Source organism: Chenopodium album, chromosome 13 (assembly GCF_948465745.1).
Source record: "Chenopodium album chromosome 13, dcCheAlbu1.1, whole genome shotgun sequence".
NCBI lineage: Eukaryota > Viridiplantae > Streptophyta > Magnoliopsida > Caryophyllales > Amaranthaceae > Chenopodium > Chenopodium album.
The window spans coordinates 711,061-732,782 of record NC_137846.1 but is presented as its reverse complement, the minus strand read 5'-3'; the positions used below and the strand labels follow the sequence as shown (position 1 = coordinate 732,782).

At 34.2% G+C, this 21,722-nt stretch overlaps 2 protein-coding genes across 2 annotated transcripts; both read right to left on the bottom strand.

Moving 5' to 3' along the window:
* Window positions 1–2,379, bottom strand: LOC145574143 (uncharacterized). The gene is made up of 2 exons (XM_081631885.1): window positions 1,706–2,379; window positions 1–468 (listed from the first exon to the last, which is right to left on the bottom strand). The coding sequence occupies exons 1-2, from the start codon at window positions 2,043–2,045 to the stop codon at window positions 146–148; spliced, it is 663 nt and encodes a 220-aa protein (XP_081488011.1). The 5' UTR covers window positions 2,046–2,379; the 3' UTR covers window positions 1–145.
* Window positions 2,380–3,299: 920 nt separating this feature from the next.
* On the bottom strand, window positions 3,300–13,640 carry LOC145574141 (uncharacterized). The gene is made up of 3 exons (XM_081631882.1): window positions 12,865–13,640; window positions 12,092–12,731; window positions 3,300–4,713 (listed from the first exon to the last, which is right to left on the bottom strand). Exons 1-3 carry the CDS (start codon window positions 13,317–13,319, stop codon window positions 3,517–3,519), a joined length of 2,292 nt encoding a protein of 763 aa, XP_081488008.1. The 5' UTR covers window positions 13,320–13,640; the 3' UTR covers window positions 3,300–3,516.
* Window positions 13,641–21,722: the final 8,082 nt, after the last annotated feature.

The following is a 21,722-nucleotide window of genomic DNA, read 5'->3' as shown; positions in this document are numbered from 1 at the left end:
TTAGTATGCAATACTCATTATCTGCACATATTACCACCACCATTTTCCGATTTTTTTTTATTTTGCTGCTACTAGTGCATCGGAAAATCTATCAGATTGCTTGTTGATATAGGCACAAATAGAGGGAGTTTTACCCACCCGTCACCTATAGAGATTCTGCAAACTTTGCAATCAACTCAACCATTTGAGAATCAAAATCAGGACCTTCCATTTGAAAATGGCTAGCACCTTCAATAAGATGTGTCTCAACACGGCCTGCAGCTGAGCTTAGCTTATTCTGCAACTGCTTGACACTTGTAAAGCCATCCCGTGTTCCCATAACGAAAAGCTTTGGTTTTGGAGACTGCAAGATAGCCTTATGGTGCCTTCCAAAGAGGATTGATGCCATCATACCAAATGGATATCCTATGCTCACATAACCTACCACTTGCTCAACCTGATCAACAGCCGAACCAGCAATTGGTGCACCTGATCCAAAAGACGGAACATGCTAAGGAAGCTAATTATCGGTGTTTGATAAATTAAACTCTGTAAAGAAATACCGTTCATTTAAAATTTTAACAGATACTTCGTAATCATATTTAATGACCATCCTGTAAAATGATTACTTTGGTTAATCTGCGGTCACAAAGTGACAAACTGACATTGAAATTATCCTTTTAAACTTTCTTCAATTTGTTGCACACAGATATCAACATGTATGTAATGATTCAGATGAGCATGCAAAAGCAATTGAACAAATAAGAAAAAGAAAACCAATTAGGCTGCTGAATGGCAAACAGAAAGCATATGCAGGAAAGAATGCCAAGCTTCCTATTCATAGAGGAAAAAAGTTCCTAAGCTATACATACAGCCTTTTGTCTTTCATTTCAACCTTCTATAACTTCATATATTTCCTCTCCAGTCCCGATTTCAGGAGATTGGGTTGTTTGAAAGGAAAGATTAGATGCAAGACAGGGAAAGATGAGAGCAAATCATCAAAATGTCACTTATTTACCAATGCAATCAGAACATATCTATATGAAGCTATTCTAGTTGAGATCATCAACATTAAAAAGATTGAGATCCTACAGTCTGTCAAGAAATGGACCTAAAGCAGAGATACATTCTGTAATATTGCAGCTGACATAACTACAAGACTTTATTGACATGAAATAATCAATTGAAACAAATTTCCGAGTTCGACATAGTTCATAGTAATAAACATGAAACAGATAACCAGCAGCTTCCACAATGCTTCATATCAATGAATCACACCAACTAACTTTAGATTTCAATTCAGATCAAACTTAGATACAAGTAGAAAGCAGGAAACACTACAGTATCAATTTCCACACCTCAAAGTTAGCAATTCCTCTGCTTTTTCTCCTGAAAAGGACAACCAAGAATTCCTTTCAAATAGTATGATGATGAATCTAAAAGTCATATCCAAATTCCCCATAATTTTCCATAAAAGGTCAAATTCCCATGAATAGATCCGACTTAATTATCAAAACAAAAACAATTAAGACACTTTTTCATAAACTTTTTATGATCAAATCACTCTTCACACCAAAAACACACAAGTTCATCACCAAAACATACCATATAATAAGCATAATATAACACCAAATTCAAAAATCGATCTCCCATAAAACTATAACATTAAAATCATCAATAATACAGTAATAATAACAATATTGAACAAGATTAATAGAAATTATACCTGCAGAAGAACCCACCAGCAAAATCCTATTAATAGACAGATTTTCACAAACCCATTTGCAAACCGAAATTACATCTTTAACCTCAGCAAACCCAGAAACAGATTTACTACCAGTTGACCTACCAACACCTCTCATATCAAAAGTAACAGCCAAATAACCAGCATTTGCTAACCCAGTTGCCATTCCTCTTAATAAACTTTGACAACCACCTAAAACTGAATATGGATGAACCAAAACAATACCCAAATTTTCATCTATATTATTTTTTGTGGGTTTAAATATTCTTGATTTTAGATTTACTCCATCACTTCCTTCAATAGTAACTGATTCACTAGACATTGTAGGTGAGAGAAAAATCCCCTCTTTTTTTTTTGGGAAAGGAAAAGTTTTCAAAGAAAAGGGATTGAGAAAATTAGGACTTTTGTTTGTTTGAGTGGAAGAATATTATCAAGGTGATTCAATTTAATTCTAAAACTTTAAATTGGGTCATAAATAATGAAATAAATAAATGTATAAAATATGGTTGGACAGATTTTTGGTGATGGGGAAGCCTAAAAGGAAGAAGAGTGAAGGCAATCTTGATTTTCTTTCATAGGGGGTTGAGGAGTTTGTCTCTCAAATTGGCGAAAATTAAGGGTAAAATAATTGGTTAGATATGTCCTTTTCATTATTTTTCTTTTTCCCAACCATTTTCCCTTACTCTTCTAGTATGTCCCCTTTCGATTTTTCCTTAGTTATCAGATTTCTTTATCTGTTCTCTAAAATAGATACGAGTAGTGTGTTTGGTTAGATGGTCTAATACAAACTTCTATTAATGAGTAAATGACAACTAATTAGAGGTGTGCATTATACTTTTGTACACATGAGTGTTATATACATGATCGAACCATAATCATTGATTCTTTATAAATGAACAAACTAAACTACATCCCAAGTGTGTATGAAGAAATTTGTCGATGAATAAGGGTAATTATGTTTGATTAAATATTCTACGACCTGTCAAGTTTCCACATGTCTCTATCAAGTCACAATTCAAGATCGTATATACTCATTGGAATAAAGACAGTTAACTAATAATTTAAATTTAAATCGAGGTTTGCAACTGAATTCTTTTGGATTTCTTTGTAGAGTATGAGATACAAAGTAGACCAAATATAATGGTTTGTACACAAATAAAAAAAGATCTTGAGAAAACTCAAATTGTTCACTTCAAATTAGAGGTAGTAGATGGGATAGCCTATCTTAAATAATAAATATTTATATCTTTACATGGGTCAATCTTACTTATAAAATATTTCAATGTAGGCATTAAGCGACCTAAAATTTGATTCAATAGCTCAACTTGAAAACAAGTCTCCATAAGAGAGTAAGAACTTAAACACAATAATACTGCAATTTTTTTGTATAAATGGGATAGGAAGTTATACATGGTTAACATAAATAATATGCGGAGCATAAACTCTTCAATTGATGCAAAAAATAAAGATGGGCCAATTTTCCATTATTCATAAACTCATTTGGGCCAAATTTCCATGACCATAACCCATTAATCCCATTTGTAAAAAAATTTAACAAAAACCATTAAAGTGCAGATACCATAAATATTGAAACTTGCTTATACGAAACTACTCTACAAATGCAAGCATTTCTTTCTTATCTTCCTCTATTCTAACAACTAAAGTCTAATGAAGGCCTTAAAGCTAGCCCTCCATGTATACAACAAAGCTAGAATTAAGGGAACCCAAAATGAACATCACATCTTAAAATGTACAACAAAGGACTACAAACTACTAATACAAACTCAACCATTTTATCTCCTAGGTTTTTTCTTAAATTTTTCACCACCATCTCTACCACCAGACCTTCCACCTTTCGCTGAATCCGGTGTACTACCACTCATCATCGCTGCCTTCCGTTTTGGCGGCCTACCAATCCCTCTCCTCGACGCAGCTGCCTCCTTCTCGCCCCTTCTTCCTGAACTCCTCCTCGTTGTATTCATCACCTCTACATCTTTAATAATATTCTTCTTCAAATTCCCACCTGCCTTTCTAGCATTACTATTGTTAGTACCTTGGGTTTTTTCTCTTACCCCTCCTTCCTCCTCATCCTCCTCAGAGTCATTATTTTTCGCCTTCTCTTGACTAGATGGCGAATTTTGCTTCATCCTCTTCAAAAACTTGGCCACACCTTGTTTCTTCAAAACAGGGGTTAGTGTGCCTTTCTCTTGCTTTTGAGCCGCGTTGTTTATCTTCCTCCTTTCCATTGCTTCGGCCCTCTCACCCTCGGAGCTCTCCTGTTTACTATCTTTACTAACATTCCCCATTTTTTCCCTTTTATTACCTTCTTTACTTATGATCTTCTTCCCATTGCTATTACTCAAACGCAAGCCTCCGTTCCCCAAATTCGATCTCTCTCTTGTAAGCAACTTCTTCAAGTTTTCATCACCACCACCACCCTTATCGCCTTCTTTCTCCTTTTCTTTCTTATTCGAAAGAGAACCACTGCTGATATTATTACTACCATTAACTCTCTTCTGACTGTGATCAGGCTTTACTTTCTCCTCGTGTCCATTCACCACATTACTACTAATATTATTCTTACTATTAGTAGTACTTGTAGTATGATTAGTATCCGCCTTCTTCATGCCATCTGACAATGCTTGCATTGAGTTGGAGATACGTCTCCTGCATACAACCATGGTCGTAGAAGATCTGGGTTTCTTCACCACAGGTTCGAGGTTTTGAGGTTCCTGGTCCGGTTTCCTTGGTTGGACCTTGGGCTTACGGGTTTTTTGGGCGACTTCGTCCATCACCAACCTCCGAAGTTCCTTGGCTGCAATATGCTCTGCGGTGCTCTTACGGTAAAAGAGCACCGCATTGGTGAATGTAAGGATGAGGTCACGGTAAAATTTGGGATGACAATCGCAGTATATACCCTTGTCAAGTCTGGATTGAACTGTATCTAAATCCATGTGTTGACGGATAACATTCCTGTATTTTTCAGTTTCCTGCAACACCCAAATGGTGTAAGAAAATTTTACTGAAGATAAAAAAATGTGAGCAAAAAGCATTACACTCTGTATGATACTAGCATATAGAGTCATAGTAGAATTTATTATATACACCTGGGAGCACCGTACACCCAATTAACTTAAAGTTAGTTTTTGCTGTTTATTTGATGATTAAATGAAAAACAATCAAAATGAATACAAAATACTCATGGGTGTACGATACACCCAAGTGAGAGTATAACTATCTCTCCTATTACAAAAGTCGATAATCAAACAAAAATGTACGAATCTAATAAAGTCTCACGTAACCATGCCTCACTTAACTATAGATCACCAAATAGTCCAAGAAATGTGCGTCAAATTATGAACGGTGTAAAATGTAAAATGTTACATCTACAAATAAACGGATGACGTATAAATTAAGGGCACGGGGTCTTTGATGTCAATTCAGTGAGATGGGGTAGTAGAATCAGCAAGTGGCTAAATTAATCTAGTGTACGGACAAAGGAGCAGCTCAAATGTAACTGGTTGACAATACAGCATAACATCCTCATTTTCCTCCTTTCTTTAGCAATTTATTCGTTAAGTACCGAGTAATAATAAACAATGACAGCATAAATCAAGGAGAGCCTGAAATCAGATGCCCCTAAAACTCCAAAATAAAATACTTTATTAATACTAAATAGTTTTCAAATTATAATACGACATTGATCATCATTAAGGCTATGAATCCTTCCCGTAAATATTATCTAAACACCATTTAAATGTAATCCTAGGACTTTATTTAAGATTAAAATGGCTAAATTAATATGAAGTATACATCAACTAACAATATTTTTTTCCTAACATTAAAGATAATTTTAGTTTAAATATTTCAATTATATTCAAGTAAACAACTACTCTGAAAAAGAGGGGTCATTTCAAAACAGGAAAAAAAAACATTTTAATGAACTTTAAACAGTATTTTAATGAATGATTTATGGTTCAAAATCTTCATACATCATTAAGGTAGTTAAGCAAAGAATGAAAGAAAGATGTCTCATTTTCGAAAAGTCACTAAGTAGTGAAGTACTCCATAATTCGTATGCATGCATAGTTTAACGACATAGAGGCATGTTATTTATACGTATGTGTAAAGAAAGGTGCATGAAGATGATATGTTAATGTTCATGTAACTAATGTAAGTACTCCTAACTAAACGTGCGTGTCACAACACGACACCCACGCCGCCACGCGTATATTATAAGAAGACAAATCAACACCCTTATTTTTACGTTTTAGCCCTTTATAAAAACAACACCAAAGGAATACAAGTATTTTTTTTATATAGCCTACTAGCCTATGCCTATTAGTCAAAATTTAAGGATTTAATAATATTTAATAAACTAATTTTAAAATATCACTAAGTTTATAGTTGGTCAAATTATAGCTAAATAAAACTCAAAAGAAAAAAAATATACAAAAGGGTACCTTTGCTAAAAGTTAATTATAAAAGTTGTTTATCTATTCTAATTTATTCGAACTCTCAACCCATGTAATGTAAACCCCAGCAAGAACAATGAGTCATGAGTCCATTCACTGTTTAAGCGGGGTATGTCAATAAGACTCAATATAATATCGAGGGACAAAGAGCTAACAACTTAAATTGGTGAAACTGGTTTCACGTGGATCATCTGAAAGAAATAGCATATATGGAATGATACTTCTCGTCAGAGAAATGAACATTTTCCAATTTATGGTTTCCATTTACAAACAACATGAATAGCGTGCTAATTGTGTTCAACACCCGTAAAAGAAATTCCTTGACTTCTTTTTCTGGTTTACGATCTTACATCATCCCAAAATAGATAAATTTGTTACCTCTTCATCCAAAATTATGGAGTATAAACTACGGAATATTAAAACACCTTGATCGGGTAATTTCTAATTATTACGGAGTACTAAGGAAGATGATTACTCTATAGTATTTAGTACATAAAAAAGTTAAATTTTGGTAATAATCGTGGGACATGCAACTTCAACAATTTCAATAAGGACATGCAAGTAACATACAAACTTTTTCTAGTCACATTTAAATTAGTTGGGAACGGGAAAATGATCATGCCCATGCCGAGTACATACATGCTTTTTCTAGACACGTTTAAACTTCGATACATACTTTCTCTAATCAGGTTTAAATAAGTTATATTGGCCCCTTTATTCCCAAATCTCTAGTTTCTTTACACATAATTGCATATATTAATAGCGAAAAATAAATAAATAAATAAATAAATAAAATTGGCGAGTTAAGGTATTTTAAAAAGTTAAAAATAAAAAAAATAAAAATAAAAAATAAAAATAAAAAAAAAAAAACTAGACAAGAAAAACACCTAATTTGTTAAAAAAAAAGTAAAAATTAATGTATAAATTAAGATATTTATAATTAAAGTTATGTGTTCGATAGTATGTATCCAACCTAAGCAAGATACGAGCACTCTAGTCCCTAGATATGAGGAGTTGAGGACTTGAACCAAAGGCCAAAGGTAAGTATTTACGTAAAGTTTGGCACGTAAAATAGACCAAAACACGCACGTACTATATCGGCTCCACAATATCAATGATAATCATAATAGTACGTCGTCCCAGCTTTTCAAAGAGAAGCACAAAATATAATTAAGGAAAAGGTCAAAGTTTTAAAAGGCCCCACTTACACCTAACGGCTTTCCGTTCATCTTGCCGTTTGCCAAGAATATTTTCACTACTTTTCACACACACACACAAAAAAAAAAAAAAAAAAAAAAAAAAAAAAAAAAAAAAACCTTTTTGTTTTGAACAATTATATTTGGTCTCTAGGAGTCTTGGTGAAAACTTATATAGGCATATACTTGAAAATTCAGTTTTATATACTACATATACTTATTATAAGAAAACGTAAAAAGTTGATAAATTAAAGTTACACTTTAACATCTATACAAATCATACATAATCTTACTTATTTAGGACAATCACCGTTTTTTTCTTTTTGTAAATGTGGCACATTTGTTTTCAAGGATGAAAAGGAAAAGTGTTACTCAATTTCATTCGCCTGGTTTATATAAACTTTAAAAAAGATAATAAAAACAAATAAAACTGAGTAGCAAATATGGTGATTTATTGAGTAATAGCATAACATTTAAATTCTCAACCTAAAGCGAAGAGAGTGTCTTGTCTTACTACTTCGTATTATACAAAAGATTCTTGTTTATATCATTTCTTTTTAAATCAGATTAATATGATAAATTCATACACCTTTTATTTCTATTTGTTGATTACATTTATATTTTTTTGATAAGAGAAAAATGGCCAAAGATTGACCAACAAAAACAAATGAAAGGTGTACTCAAGTACGAATATATTTCTAAATACTACTCCCTGCGTTCTTTTTATTAAAAGTCATTATTACAAGTTTATTTTTATCTACAGATTCTACTTTTTGAAAATATTACTTTTTTTTTTATGATTTGTCATTTTTTTTTTCTTTTGACATCAATTCTTTACATTTTTACTATCTCTTCAATAATTCTCGATCACTTTTTTTTCTCTATCTTTCTCTAATTCCACATGAATATTTATAATCTCAATCAACTTCCTTGATTCCAATGAAAAAACTCTTTCTAATAAAAAGACGGAAGAAGTACAACTAAATTTAATTGGGAATTAAAAAAAATAAGGGAAGGGGGAAGGGGACCATGAATCAATTCTTCAAGGTTTCTAATACTATTATTTCCGTTTATTGAAAAAAAAAAAAAGAAAAGAAAAAAAATTATCGTTTCATGTTCATAAAGCAGAAAGACCAATCAAAAACTTGTTGACAAAAATACCCATGCAAATTCATGAAATAACACCTATGTCCCCATACTGCTCTTTTGCATGTCCACTACCGTGATGCTGACCTGGCACGAATTAATTTCCTTTTCTCACACTCTTTCACAAAACATCCCCAAGGCCAAAAATTCAATTGTCCCCAACTTCAAATCTCACTCGCTCTTTTGATACTACGTAATTTATTTTTATTTTTTTATTTTTTTTTTATTTTTTTTTTTTTTTTGAGGGCACTACGTATTTTAATTTAATGGGATACCAACATTGGTGTTTTCTGGGCGATATGAAGGTTCAACCGGATGCACAATTATTAGGAGTACTACAAAATAAGGAGTATAATAAAAATTGATATTAACACATTGAAATAGATCTAATAAAATTTCACATGAATATTTTTTTATTATACTTCATATTAATAAATACTCATTAATTTAAAAAAAAAATCATATTTGTATAATATCTTAATTTTAAAAATAAAATAAAATAAAAAAGGTAGATAGAGAGTTTAAGAGAGGCAGAGAATGTGTTAGAATAGAGAGAAAAACAAGAAATGATAAAAACTACATTGTCTATATAAAAACATGACTATATAAATTGAGAAAATATTTAAATAGAAAGAGATTATCGAACAACAAACAAATTTTTTTGTTTAAAAAACTAAATAATGGAGGGTTCAACTGTATAAGGCTATCTCATAAGACCTCCTAAATACAACCTACCCCACCTTTTTGCCTCTACTGGACTTCGAACCCAAGACCTCGAATTCGAGAGGAGAACCTATAAACTCGACTCACTTGCTACAAGCCTACAATAAAGGGATCATTACGAAGGACACTATGCAAGACAAGTACGGAGCAATATTATTATGTTACTTCCTCCAATCCAATTTTAGTTATTACTCTTTTATTAACAAGATATTTCGATTATCTTTTTGGTTGATTTAAAATAAATGACTATACACTTCTATTTTCTTAATTGATAAAATTTCATGGTTTAAATGCATACTCTCATTTGTTGTCTATTCTCTTTTATTCTTTGACTTAATAGGTCGGAAATTAAAAAATTAAAGCCTTAAAAATCTTGTCTCTTATCTTTTTTATTTGTGTATTTATCCTCTAACATAATTGTAACTAAACACTCGTGCTCTCTACAAAAAACACTACATATGTGGCATAAGCAAATATTCCGTGGAAGAAAGGGGAATATAACAAAGAAGTAAAATCGGAAAAGAAAGATGGATAAATATCTTAGAGTGAGAGACTCACCCCCACTAATTGGATCTAAAAGTTGGGAATTAATGTATGATACTAATAATAATGGCTCAAATTCAAAATAAATGTCATTTAAAAAAACAATCTATTATCCTGTACCGTAATAATTTAGGATGGTCAAAATACTACTAATATAATACCGTACATGTAATAATCTCTATCAAATGGATAAGATAAATTTATACATTTATATATACTCCTAAATTAAATAAATAAATAGATTCTATGTAAAAAAAATTGTAATAAGTTAAAAAATTACTCATATCACCCATGCAAATCATAATCGTTTTGCAATTTTTATTTTTTTTTTACAGATTATCTTGTTATTATAACACTCACTTCTAATTTGACAGAATTGCCCTCAAATTTGATTAAATTGATCTCGGTGTAAAGTGTAACCACTAATGACTAACCAGTAGAGGTGTCAAACCCGAACCGACCCGAAAAAAATTATCCGTTTCGAACTGTAACCGATCCGATTTTATCCGAGAAATTCAAGACCCAAACCCGAACTGTAACCGAACTGAACTCAACCCGAATCCGAACTTGACCCGATCTGAACTTAACCCGACACCGATTTGATCCGACCTGAACTCAACCCGAATCCGATTTGACCCGACCTGAACTCCACCCGAACCGATTTGACCCGACCTGAGCTCAACCCGATCCGAAATTGACCCGACAAATAACCGATCAGATCCGATCTGTTTTGACCCGAACTGATATTAACCCGGCCCGATTTTAACTCGATTTGATTTTACCCGATCCAAATTTAACCCGACCATAATTGATTATTGACCTTTTTATTCAAGTTCTTATAAAATATATTTACTAATTATTAATAAGTTAACTTTTTTACTAAAAAAAAATAGTCTGAAGTCTTAAATTTACTACAAACCCATCACGTGAGACAATCTGACCAAAAAGTAGGTGGGGTCCATATAAAGAGCTCTTTCTTCCTATCTCTCTCCTTTTTCCTCTCTCTACCATGTGTTTTTTAGAACATTTTAATCATTGTTATGTATTTACAAATACACAACGTTCCTTCATTACTACTTCCTCTACAACTGTGCATTATCATAGAATTATAGGCATTATACATCGTACGGTTATATACACACTACATACATATGCAATAATTTATGCTCAAATAAAAAGAATGTACATAGTAACAATTAACTATCAATATGTATAAAGTCAAGTTTTTAATATAAAAATTGAATTAGTAATAAAGTAATTCTAACAACTCTAACAAATATCTTATACAAATTGAACTAGTAATAAACTAAACTAATAGTACAGTACTCATAACCTCGTAAGATTGTACAATTGATGAATAGTTGTAACCTTGTAATAACCTTAAAAAATTGATATTCTTTTTTGTATATATCACCATATGTAACTATTACTCGTTAATAACTTAATATATCACTAGCTTGGTCTCACTTATATAAGTATGATAAGTTATCAATAATTATTCAATCTCAATTTTTCTTTAAGATAAAAATTATACATAACTTGATCAAATGAGAAAACTAAAACTTCGTGCTTCGTAATTAATAATCATATTGAACCAATAATAAGGTAAAAACTCAATAATATCTCTAGATTAAAAATAACCTTATTTGGATATGAATTTGGTCAGCTCGACCAAAATCCAGCCAAACACAAAAAGGAATTGAATTGAAACTGACCATTTAATGAATCAACGGATCAACCTTATCTTAATCAAACCGAACTTGACCGAACCGAAATCATCCGAACCGTAATCAACCCGACCCAAATTCATCCGACCCGAAGTTATCCGGTTAAATCCGTTTTAAACCCGATCCAAATTTATCCGATCCGAAAGTGAACCGATCTGGAGTTGACCCGACCCATATCCGACCCGGACTCGATAGACCATGACCCGAATTTGACCCGACCCGAATTTGATCCGATCCGACCCGACCCGAGTTAAAAGGATAATTTTGATCCGAACAGATCCGACCCGAACAGACCCGACCCAAACTCCATCCGGTTATCCGAATTGACACCTCTACTAACCAGTGTTGATAAAATAGTCACAATATAACTAAACTAAAACTTACTATTGGTATCAATTTAGTTGGTCCAAAAACACTTAAATTACATTACTACACGTAATGATTATTGGCATATAATTCGAAATTTGTTGTTGTAATGGTTACTTATATACTCCTTTTATTAAATTAAAATTTACCACGGTAAAAAGTAAAATATGAAGTACTAGTAATAAAATTTACCTGACTAGGAAGCCGACGTTGGAAAACAGAGCCATGTTTATGAGACCGGAGGCTCTCCAAGAACCGAATCAACGGTTGAGATTTCGCATTAATCCGTTTATTAGCGGGCAAAACCTCCTCGACCTCCAATTCGTCACCGCTATCCCCCCTAAAACGACGTCGTTTCTTTTTCGACAAGCTAGCGGAACTCTGAACGTCACTGCTTTGCTGCCTTGTGCTTTCCCTCCTCGACTCCGACAACGACTCACTAAGCCGGTTCACTTTCCTATTACTATCGCCACCACCCGGTTCACTCCTCTTCCACTCCACCCGAACCGCCCCCGGTTCACCCCGTTTCGAATCATTCACAGGTTTTATATTGTCGGTTTTCGGGTGGTTGGTCGAGTTGGATGAACGATTCTCCGCCGAGTCAGCGGTTATAACCTTCTCGACCGAAGATCTCTCCGGTTCATCTCCTTTTTGTGTCGCATTTTCTTCCGGTTTAATCCTCAGATCTGATAATAATACTGTCTTTTCTTCTTCTTCATCATCATCTTGTTGTCTTTGTTGTTGTTGTTGTTCATCCTCATCTTCTTCTTCTGCCTTTACTTTACTGCTTTCTCTCTCCTCCTCTAATCTCTTCACCTTCAATTGCAACGACCTGTTCTCACCATTAATATAAACTAATCAGATCTCAATCCAAAAAATAAATTAAAATTTAAAAAAAAAAAAAAAAACTCATAGATCGGAATAATAATAAAATAAATTAAATTAAAATTAATAAATCTAATTACACGATCGAAACGTCGTGCCGATGAACCTCGCGCTTCAACTCCTCGACTCGAAGCTTCCGTAACTCATCCACCATACGCACAAGGTGTTCCTCGCCGGCTTCCTCCACCGTCTCCGCCGCCTCCTCAAACCGCCGCTTCAAGTGAACGTACTTTTTCCGGCAGTTTCCCGACGAAAACGAACCATCAACTGTATCTTCACCGCCGCCTTCGATGGCGTTGTTATCGGCGTCGTTAACGACGTCGTTTTTGTCGTTGTTGTTGAGAGAAGAGTGTTTGATACGTTTCTGGAGTTCCGTAGAAATGGAGTCCCAGCTATTGAATCCATGGCGGTTGACGGCACACACTAACAAAAGCTCTTCCAATGTTCCCCATGCTTGTTCTTCGCCTTCCTCCTTTTCTCTCTTCTCCATCTCTCCATTATTCGACGACGTCGTTTCTTCTTCCTTCTCCTCCATAATATTATTATTACTAATAAATCTTAAATCTCTCACTCTTCCTTCCTCTTATACAATACAAGTAATATTTATATTAATAATCATCAGGCTTATCTAATTGTTTGCTTTCATTTCTAATTTCGTTTAATTAGGGTTTTAAGACGATTAAAATGAAATACAAGTTTAAATAATAATTTATTTATCAAATTTAAATTTGGTGAAATTATGAAAAATACGAGTTTTTGTTTAGGTAACGCCTTCGCGGCTAGTATTTTCGGGTTTGGAGGCGGGGGTGTTATGTTGGGGGAGACTTTTTGATTGTGTGAGAGAACAATCAAGTGTGCTCGCAATTCTTTCTTTTATACGAGTGCTGTTTTTTTTTTAATTTTAAGGGTGAGAATATAATTACGGTTTTACCCTTATTGTGTGATTATAATTGGAACTTCTTTGTTGTTGTAAATATCCAAAGGTTTTTCTTTCTCTTTGTTGATGAAATGCAATGTAGTCCACTTGACTATTGGGTTGAATCTCTACCGTACACCTCAGCAGTTGGTCCTACTTCGTTATTGATGGGTTGATCTTTGTCCGTTAAATAAATAATTATATAAAGAGATTTTTATAAAAAAAAAATAAATATAAATCGAAGTATAAAAAATAGAGAGGGAGGGGATGATTTTGGTGAACAAAGGCCCAATTTCATGAGGTTGGTAGAACACTAGAACGTTTAAGGAGGAGATCTAAAATCAATAAAGAAACCGCAATTAATATGTGTATCTGACCTGATTAGGATTGGAGGAAATGCAAATTGAATCCTCGTTCTCTACCATTGTGTTCTCAACTTAATAAATTAATGCAATTTTTGCTTTCGTAAGTTACAATTGTATGGACCCATAGAAATTATGTTTTATCAATATAATGAATCAAAATATTTGTTTACATATTTTCCTTATTATCACTATAACTAAAGTTGACATGATTAATTATATGCGAATGTTAGTCACCCTAGTTTTATTTGAAAATTTTGATCTAAAACTATAGTTATAAAGCACGCTTACTTAAATATGATTTGATCTCATGTCTTATTAAATTTATAGCCAACTTATCAATTTCATGTTGATCATTGTAATTTCTCGTGATTGATTTGTTTATTATTAGTAATAAAATTTTTTTAAAAAATAAAATTGAATGGAATTACGCTCAAATATATACATGTAAATATTGCCTTATATGTTTAAACTTTTAAATCACATGGTGAGTTTCCCATCAATTCCACCAAGGTTTACTTGGTAAAAAAATCAGTATAAAATGACTTGATATAAAGTGACTTAAAGGCTTAAAACTATTGATACTCCATATAATATAAACTCAGATCAGCTAGAATCTGAATAGACTACTTTGACTCATTTGCCCCTAATCCCTAACTAGCAACTACCGTCAGAGTAAACATGGGCACGGGCCGTGCCCGTGCCGCCGCGGGCCGTGCCAGGGTGGGGGCCGTGCCGTGCCGGCTCCGCGGCGAGCCGTGCCGTGCCGTGCCTGAAATTGGCACACCCCAGCCCACAGCACGGCACGGCCCACGTGCCTAGCGGGCCGTGCCGTGCCGGGCCGCAGGCCAAACCGTGCCTACCTTTATTTTTTATTTTTTTTTTAAAAAAAAATAAATGTTAAAAAAAAACGAATTAAAAACAAAAATGCATATAATAATAAAAAAATACTAGTGCGATAATCCGAAAACACAAAAAATTGAAGAATAACTTATTTTATTATATGACGGTAGCCGGTACGAATGTACGATAATTCAATAATACAAAATTACAAAATAAGTAATGATAATTAAAAATCGTACAATAGTGTATGAATATTGAATAACTTCATTTATTATACGGAATACTGATGTATCCATTTTATATAGTATTTTACCCCCGTCCCTTGGTCATAATTAGTAGTGTTTTTGGCTCTTTAGAGCCACTTTTATTACTAATTGGTGTTTTCTAGTGTTTTCGTAGATTTGGTTGACTTTTGCAGGGATTTATGCTTTTGGAGTATTTTCCCGAGATATTTTGGAGCAATCACGAACATTGGAGAAGCACGACCAGAGTTTATAGCCCAGGGCCGGTTAGAGACATCGAACCGGTGATTAAGGGCTCGGTAGAGGTGATACCGGGGCATTTGGACCGAGTATTCAAGACCCAAAGAGGAAACCCAGATTGGCCCGAAGAATTGGAGCCCAATCGAAGTCCAAATATTGGCCCAAATGATCCGCCCGGCCAAAAAGGCTGGCGCCCGGAGGCGCGCCCGGCCGGGCGGGAGGAGCGCCCGGTGACGCGCCCGGCCGGGCGCGAGATAGCTATTAAAGATAAAAAGGCGCGCCCGATCGGGCGGTGCCTCGCCCGATCGGGCGCGTGTTTATTTAGGAGACGATTAACGTCGTTTTAATTTGTTTCAGTTTAGGATTTTTGTACGGAGTATAAATACTCCTCCGTAATACGATTTTTGGGGATCTTCTTCTTCTTCTCTTAATCCTTTCTCTTAGACTTTCTCTCTCTACTTAGTTTTCTCTCTCTAAACCTTTGTTCTTATTTCTTTGATCAATTCCAGATTTATTTTGGTGACGATTTCTCTTCCCTTAATCTTAGTTATTTATTTTATTCCTTTGATTATGATTTATTTTATTGCTTTGCTTAGTTTATATTTAATTATGTGTGAGTAGTTTAATTTCTAGGGTTTATGGGGATCTAATAAATAATATGAAGGGGTAAATTATTGTTGTTGATTATCAATGCTAGATTGATTTCCTATTGATTGATTTAATGCTCTGTGACTAGATTAGGCCTATCTTTTATGCATGAGTTTGACAATATTGATTCAAGAATCGAGAGATGAGAATTAATGTTTAAGTCTAGTTTCAATAGGCAAGTTAATTTATAAATGGTTAAGTCAAGATTCGAGAGATGAGATTTAATACCGATAAATTAATTGTGTGATTGTAATAAGTAGCGAGATCCCTTTACAATCTGATTAATTGATGCATTGATGATTGACTATTATTGATTGTTGGTATTACATGATGATTTCTTATTGGATTGTTTTAATATTTTACAATTGCGGCTTGTAAAAGTATAGCAATATTAAATTGATGAATCGAGCAGATGTTAATTTGATATTAAAGGCTATTTTCAATAAGAACTTAGATCTAGTAAATTGCGAGAGCCTGTTAGGTCTATGTTGGTTAATAAATTGTGAGAGCCTATTAATCATGTTATTTATGCAATGTCAATGATTGATTACCCTATTTTACCCAGGAGTATTATTTATTGGTGAACCTATGCCTAGATCCTTTATATATTATTTTCTCCTTTTTCCTACTCTTTTTAGTTTAGTTTCATATTCAACTTTTGATATTGGTTACTTAAATAATTTAGATTATAATATTTAATTAGGAGTAAAAAGACTTGTTTCCCTGTGGAGATCGACCCTACTTCCCTATCTACTTTAGTTAGTGAATTAGGTAATTATTTTTGATTAGGGGATACGACTTTACCCTGTCAAATACGAAGTTCGATAATACAAAAAGAATACAATAGTGTATAATGTAAATATGTAATCATGTAATTATTATTGGTCGTCTTCGTCTTCATCTTCGTCTTCGTCTCCTAGAGGTTCAAGTTCATCCGCCAATTGAGTGGATTGAGAAGTATGAGAACTAAAAGAAGTCGACGTTCCTTCATCGTCGTCGTTTTGTGCATAAGTACGATCTTGAGAACGAGTTTCGGCATCCAACCAATCCTTGAAGCAACATACACATTTCAAGTGTTTCGGGTTTTAGTCTTGTTCTTCTATCGTCTAGAACTCTTCCCGACGCACTAAAAGCTCTTTCGGAAGCAACGGAGGAGACTTGGATAGCAAAAATATCACGAGCCATTGCCGACAAAATTGGATGTTTCACGGCTTGTGATTTCCACCAATCGAGGATGTCGAGGCCAAACTTCTCTTCATCGTCCATGCCTTTCATGAAGTCGTAACTTAAGTACATTTGCAACTCCGAAACATCGCTTTGTGTTCTCCTAGATGATGATGATTTTGTACCTGAATACTTAGACATCAAGTTAGCAGCTTGTGCAAATAAACCTTTGGCCCGTTTACTTACATTTTTGGATGTTTGAGAAGGGGCAAATCGAGACACGGTTCCATATTTACTTTCATAAACATTATATAAATTAAAAAACTTATCCGTCACCTTATTCTTAAAAGTTTCAACATCATCTTCAAAATTCATGTTACTATAATAAATATCAATTAATAAAAAGGTGCCATCATATTTTTGTCTAGGATCTAAAATAGAAGCAAAAATATAAATCATAGGAATATCGGTGTAATATTTACGCCATTTATCCTCCATGGATGGAAGATATCCACGATAAACATGTTGTGATCGGTGTTCCGCAAAAAGTTGTGCAAGTAAACATGCATTGCTAAGAAAAGAATGAGCACAAGGATTATATACAGAAGAAAAACAATGTGTCATACCATATAGTAATTGTAAAAACTGCATATATTTTTCACAATTAGCCCAATCATCTTCAAGTAAAGCATTTTGTGGAAATTTCATATTATAAAAAAGTGTTAAATGAACCTTGTACTCGATTGCCCGACTCAACATTTCATAGGTGGAGTTCCACCTAGTTGGACAATCCGGTGCTATTTTTATGGTTTTTATCCGTTGTTGCCTGCAAAAACCTTTCCATTCTTGATATCTCATGTTAGAGCTATTAATAGTGCAAATAGCATTCCTTATTTTGTGATAAAATGGACCAATTGCTTGTGTTCCATCCTTCACACACAAGTTAAGAACATGACAAATGCATCTAACATGAAGTGCATCTCCATCTAATATAACATCGTTCAATTGGGATTTGACCAAATTCGCACTATATGTCATAGAAGTTGCATTATCGAAGGTCATAGACATGATTTTATCCCTAAGACTATATGCATCAATAGCTTGCATTAAATGATGTGAAATGTTAAGACCGGTATGAGGGTATTCAAGCATTTTGAAATGAATAATGCGTTTTTGTAACATCCACTCATTATCTAACCAATGACAAGTAACACATAAATAGTGAAGTCCGTACCCACCATCCCATGCATCGGCGGTTAAAGAAACTCTACTAGGAAGATTAGCTAATTCATTTACTAATTTCAATTTGTACTCTAGATAAGTCTTCATGGCAGCAGATCGAACGGTTTTTCGGGAGATTTTTTTGTGTTTTGGTTGTAGTGCTCGGTTAATATAGTTGTTGAAGGCATCATTTTCGGCGAAAAGAAAAGGTTGTTCTGCATGTACAATCATTCTCCCAAGTTCATCCCTATCTCTCTCGTAATTGTAAATGAAACCTTGTGGATGGAATTGAGAAATTTTAGGTTGGGTTGGATCACTAGATGGTCCACCACATTTTTTTGTATGTCTAGTAAGGTGTCCCGTCCCTCCCTTGGTATCGGCCGAGAAAATTTTGCCACAAGTCCGACACTTGCATTTTTTTCCATCTTTACTTAATTGATAATGTGCCCAACATTCACTCTTTCTTTTGGTTTGAGCAAAATCCTCTTCGGTACACCACTCTAATATGTTAGGATTTTGGGTGGATGGTTCACTCGACCCGGAGGCTTGTGTTTGGCTACCTTGGGAAGGAGGAGGAGGAGGAGGAAAAGGAAATTCATATTGTTGAAATTGGGTTTGTTGAAATTGGGTCCAAGGAGCCATATCATCCATTTGTTCTTGCCCTCCCGTGTTTTGGGGATGAAAGAAAGGGGTGGAAGTGTTTGGAAAGGGCATATTAGAAGAGGGAAAGGGCATGTTAGGGGGGGGGGGGCATAGACATTGAAGTGTTTGGGTTTGGTGATTCCCTACGTTTTGACTTGGCTTTTCTAGAGGAGGAGGAAACGTTCTGGTTTGATGCCATGATTAATTAATAATAATAACACAACTAACAATAACAAAGTAACAATTAACAACAATGAGATCAATGAGAATTAATTAGTAAGTAGTTTTTATATAAATTAAATTTTCAAAAATAATTATAATAATAGTAGATTACTTGGATCAATGAGATCCCAGGTAGGAGAGGTTAGGATCGACGTTGTCCAGAGCCCAAATCCCGCCTTAGACAGATTTCAACAATCCAAATAACCCACAATTAAAATAGAAAGTAGTTTTTATATAATTAAGTAGTTCCAAGAATACAATAATAATAATAATAATAATAATAATAATAATAATAATAATAATAATAATAATAATAATAATAATAATAATAATAATAATAATAATAATAATAATAATAATAATAATAACAATAATAATAACAATAACAATAACAATAACAAATTAAAATAAAGTTGAGTTAGATCTTACAATGACGCTTCAATGCTTTCCCAAATTTATAATTTCTCGAACTTAACTTATAATTTCCCGAATGTAAATATAACAATTTTTTTTTTTTTTTTTTTTTTTTTTTTTTTTTTTTTTTTTTTTTTTTTTTGGTAGTAGACTAATAAAAGTAATAATAGTAAAAATGTAAAATTTATAAGAGAGTAGGAATTTTTTTTTTTCTTTTCACAAAAGAGAGGAAGATTGTATGATTTGTAGGAATTTGAGAATTGAGAATTGAGAATTTGGGAGTAAGAAAATTAGAGAATAAGAGAGAAGAGATGAATTGTGAAAATTTTGGAGGAAAATATGAGGTATTTATAGGGGATTTGGGTGGGAAATTGGGTGGAAAAGTAGCCGTTTATAGCTGTTGGAAAACGGCCATAAACGGCTACTTTCCAACGGCCATAAGGCACGGGCCGTGCCGTGCCACGTGCCGGCCACCGTGCCACCCGCCGTGCCACGGGCCGTGCCCGTGCCAGACCCAGGATTTTTGTTCACGGCACGGCCCACGGCCCACAGGTGGGCCGTCGTGCCGCCACCCGTGCCCGTGCCGGGCCCGTGCCGCCCGCGTGCCGGCACGGCCCGTGCCCACCTTTACGTCAGAGTTTACCATGGTTGATACTGTATTCCTGCCCAAATTGCACGGTTAAAAACTTAAAACTCCGACTAATTAGTGCCTAATAAGCCTGGGTTAAAGCTTTAGGCCCATACATGAGTACTCTTCTTTTTGTTGTGTTGGTAGTTCATGAAATTTGGTATAGGGCCCTTGTAATTAGGTCCATCTTCTATTTAAAAAAAAAAATTGTAGACGATTCGAAATCCATGGCCCAAGTATAGCATTGCTACTCCGTAGATTGCTACGGGTATTTGCCAATTGCCATTTGGTATTTGTTTGCCTTTTTTTTTCGTCAAGAGAACAACTAGAGCTGGGCATGCGGGCGGCACGAGCTCGCTTGCAACATGGTGATCGAGTAGTACGCCATGTCGTCAACACGATTTTTAAAATCCGGCACGAGCACAACACAAATCCGCAGGCGGCACAGTAATATGGCCCGCTGGCACGACACGCCAAGCACGGCCTGACACGACCATAAAAATAACATAAATAATAATAAAGAACTATAATAGTAAAAAGAACAATAATAATAAAAAAAAAAACATAAACATAAATTAATAAAATTATTTAAATAAATATCTATTTTAAAAGTTGTTTAAAAAAATATATATTGAGGGCAGCCCGGTGCCCGGCACGCCAAGTACGTGGGTCATGCCGTACCATGGGCTGGGGTGTGCCAAATGGTGACCCGGCACGAGCCACCACCAGGCACGGCCCGCGACAGCCTGGCACAACACGCTGCCCACCTCTAAGAACACCCAGCTTAAAAAGGGGAATAAGTGAAATCCTCCCAGAGCGAGTTTAATGAAAATCAACCTCGAGTCTTTCAATTGGAATTCACGGGATTAGCCAACTAATTTAACCCCTCTTCTTATAGATTTACATTTTTTAAATAAATAGTATGATATTTTTGTGCAAATTGACATATTATTAGATGTCACCAACACCTTTTATGTAAATCCGATTGCATATAGAAGTAAGTTTACTCCAGGGTAGCTTTTTTTGCTAATTTGCTATTTTTTTTCTTCGCATTATAAGGTTTTAAAATGAGAAGAAAAAAAAATCTGCAGAAAATATCTAGTGTATATATTTTTTTTTAAAAAAAAGATGCCACAAAATAGGTAAATAGTATCACCAGTTTATGATCATATGGTGTAATGGATACGTAAATTTTTAAAGTAGAAATAAATATGTAAGCATATCAAATATTACACCATTGTGAGATCTAGTATTGTCAACAAGACATCTTATACTTAAATATATTCACAATGGCACATAAAAATCCCATTATAATTCTAAAATAATAGCTCAGAGATCACCAATTCATGCTAAATGGCTAAATTGTACTCATATCGATATTGCTTAATAGACATTT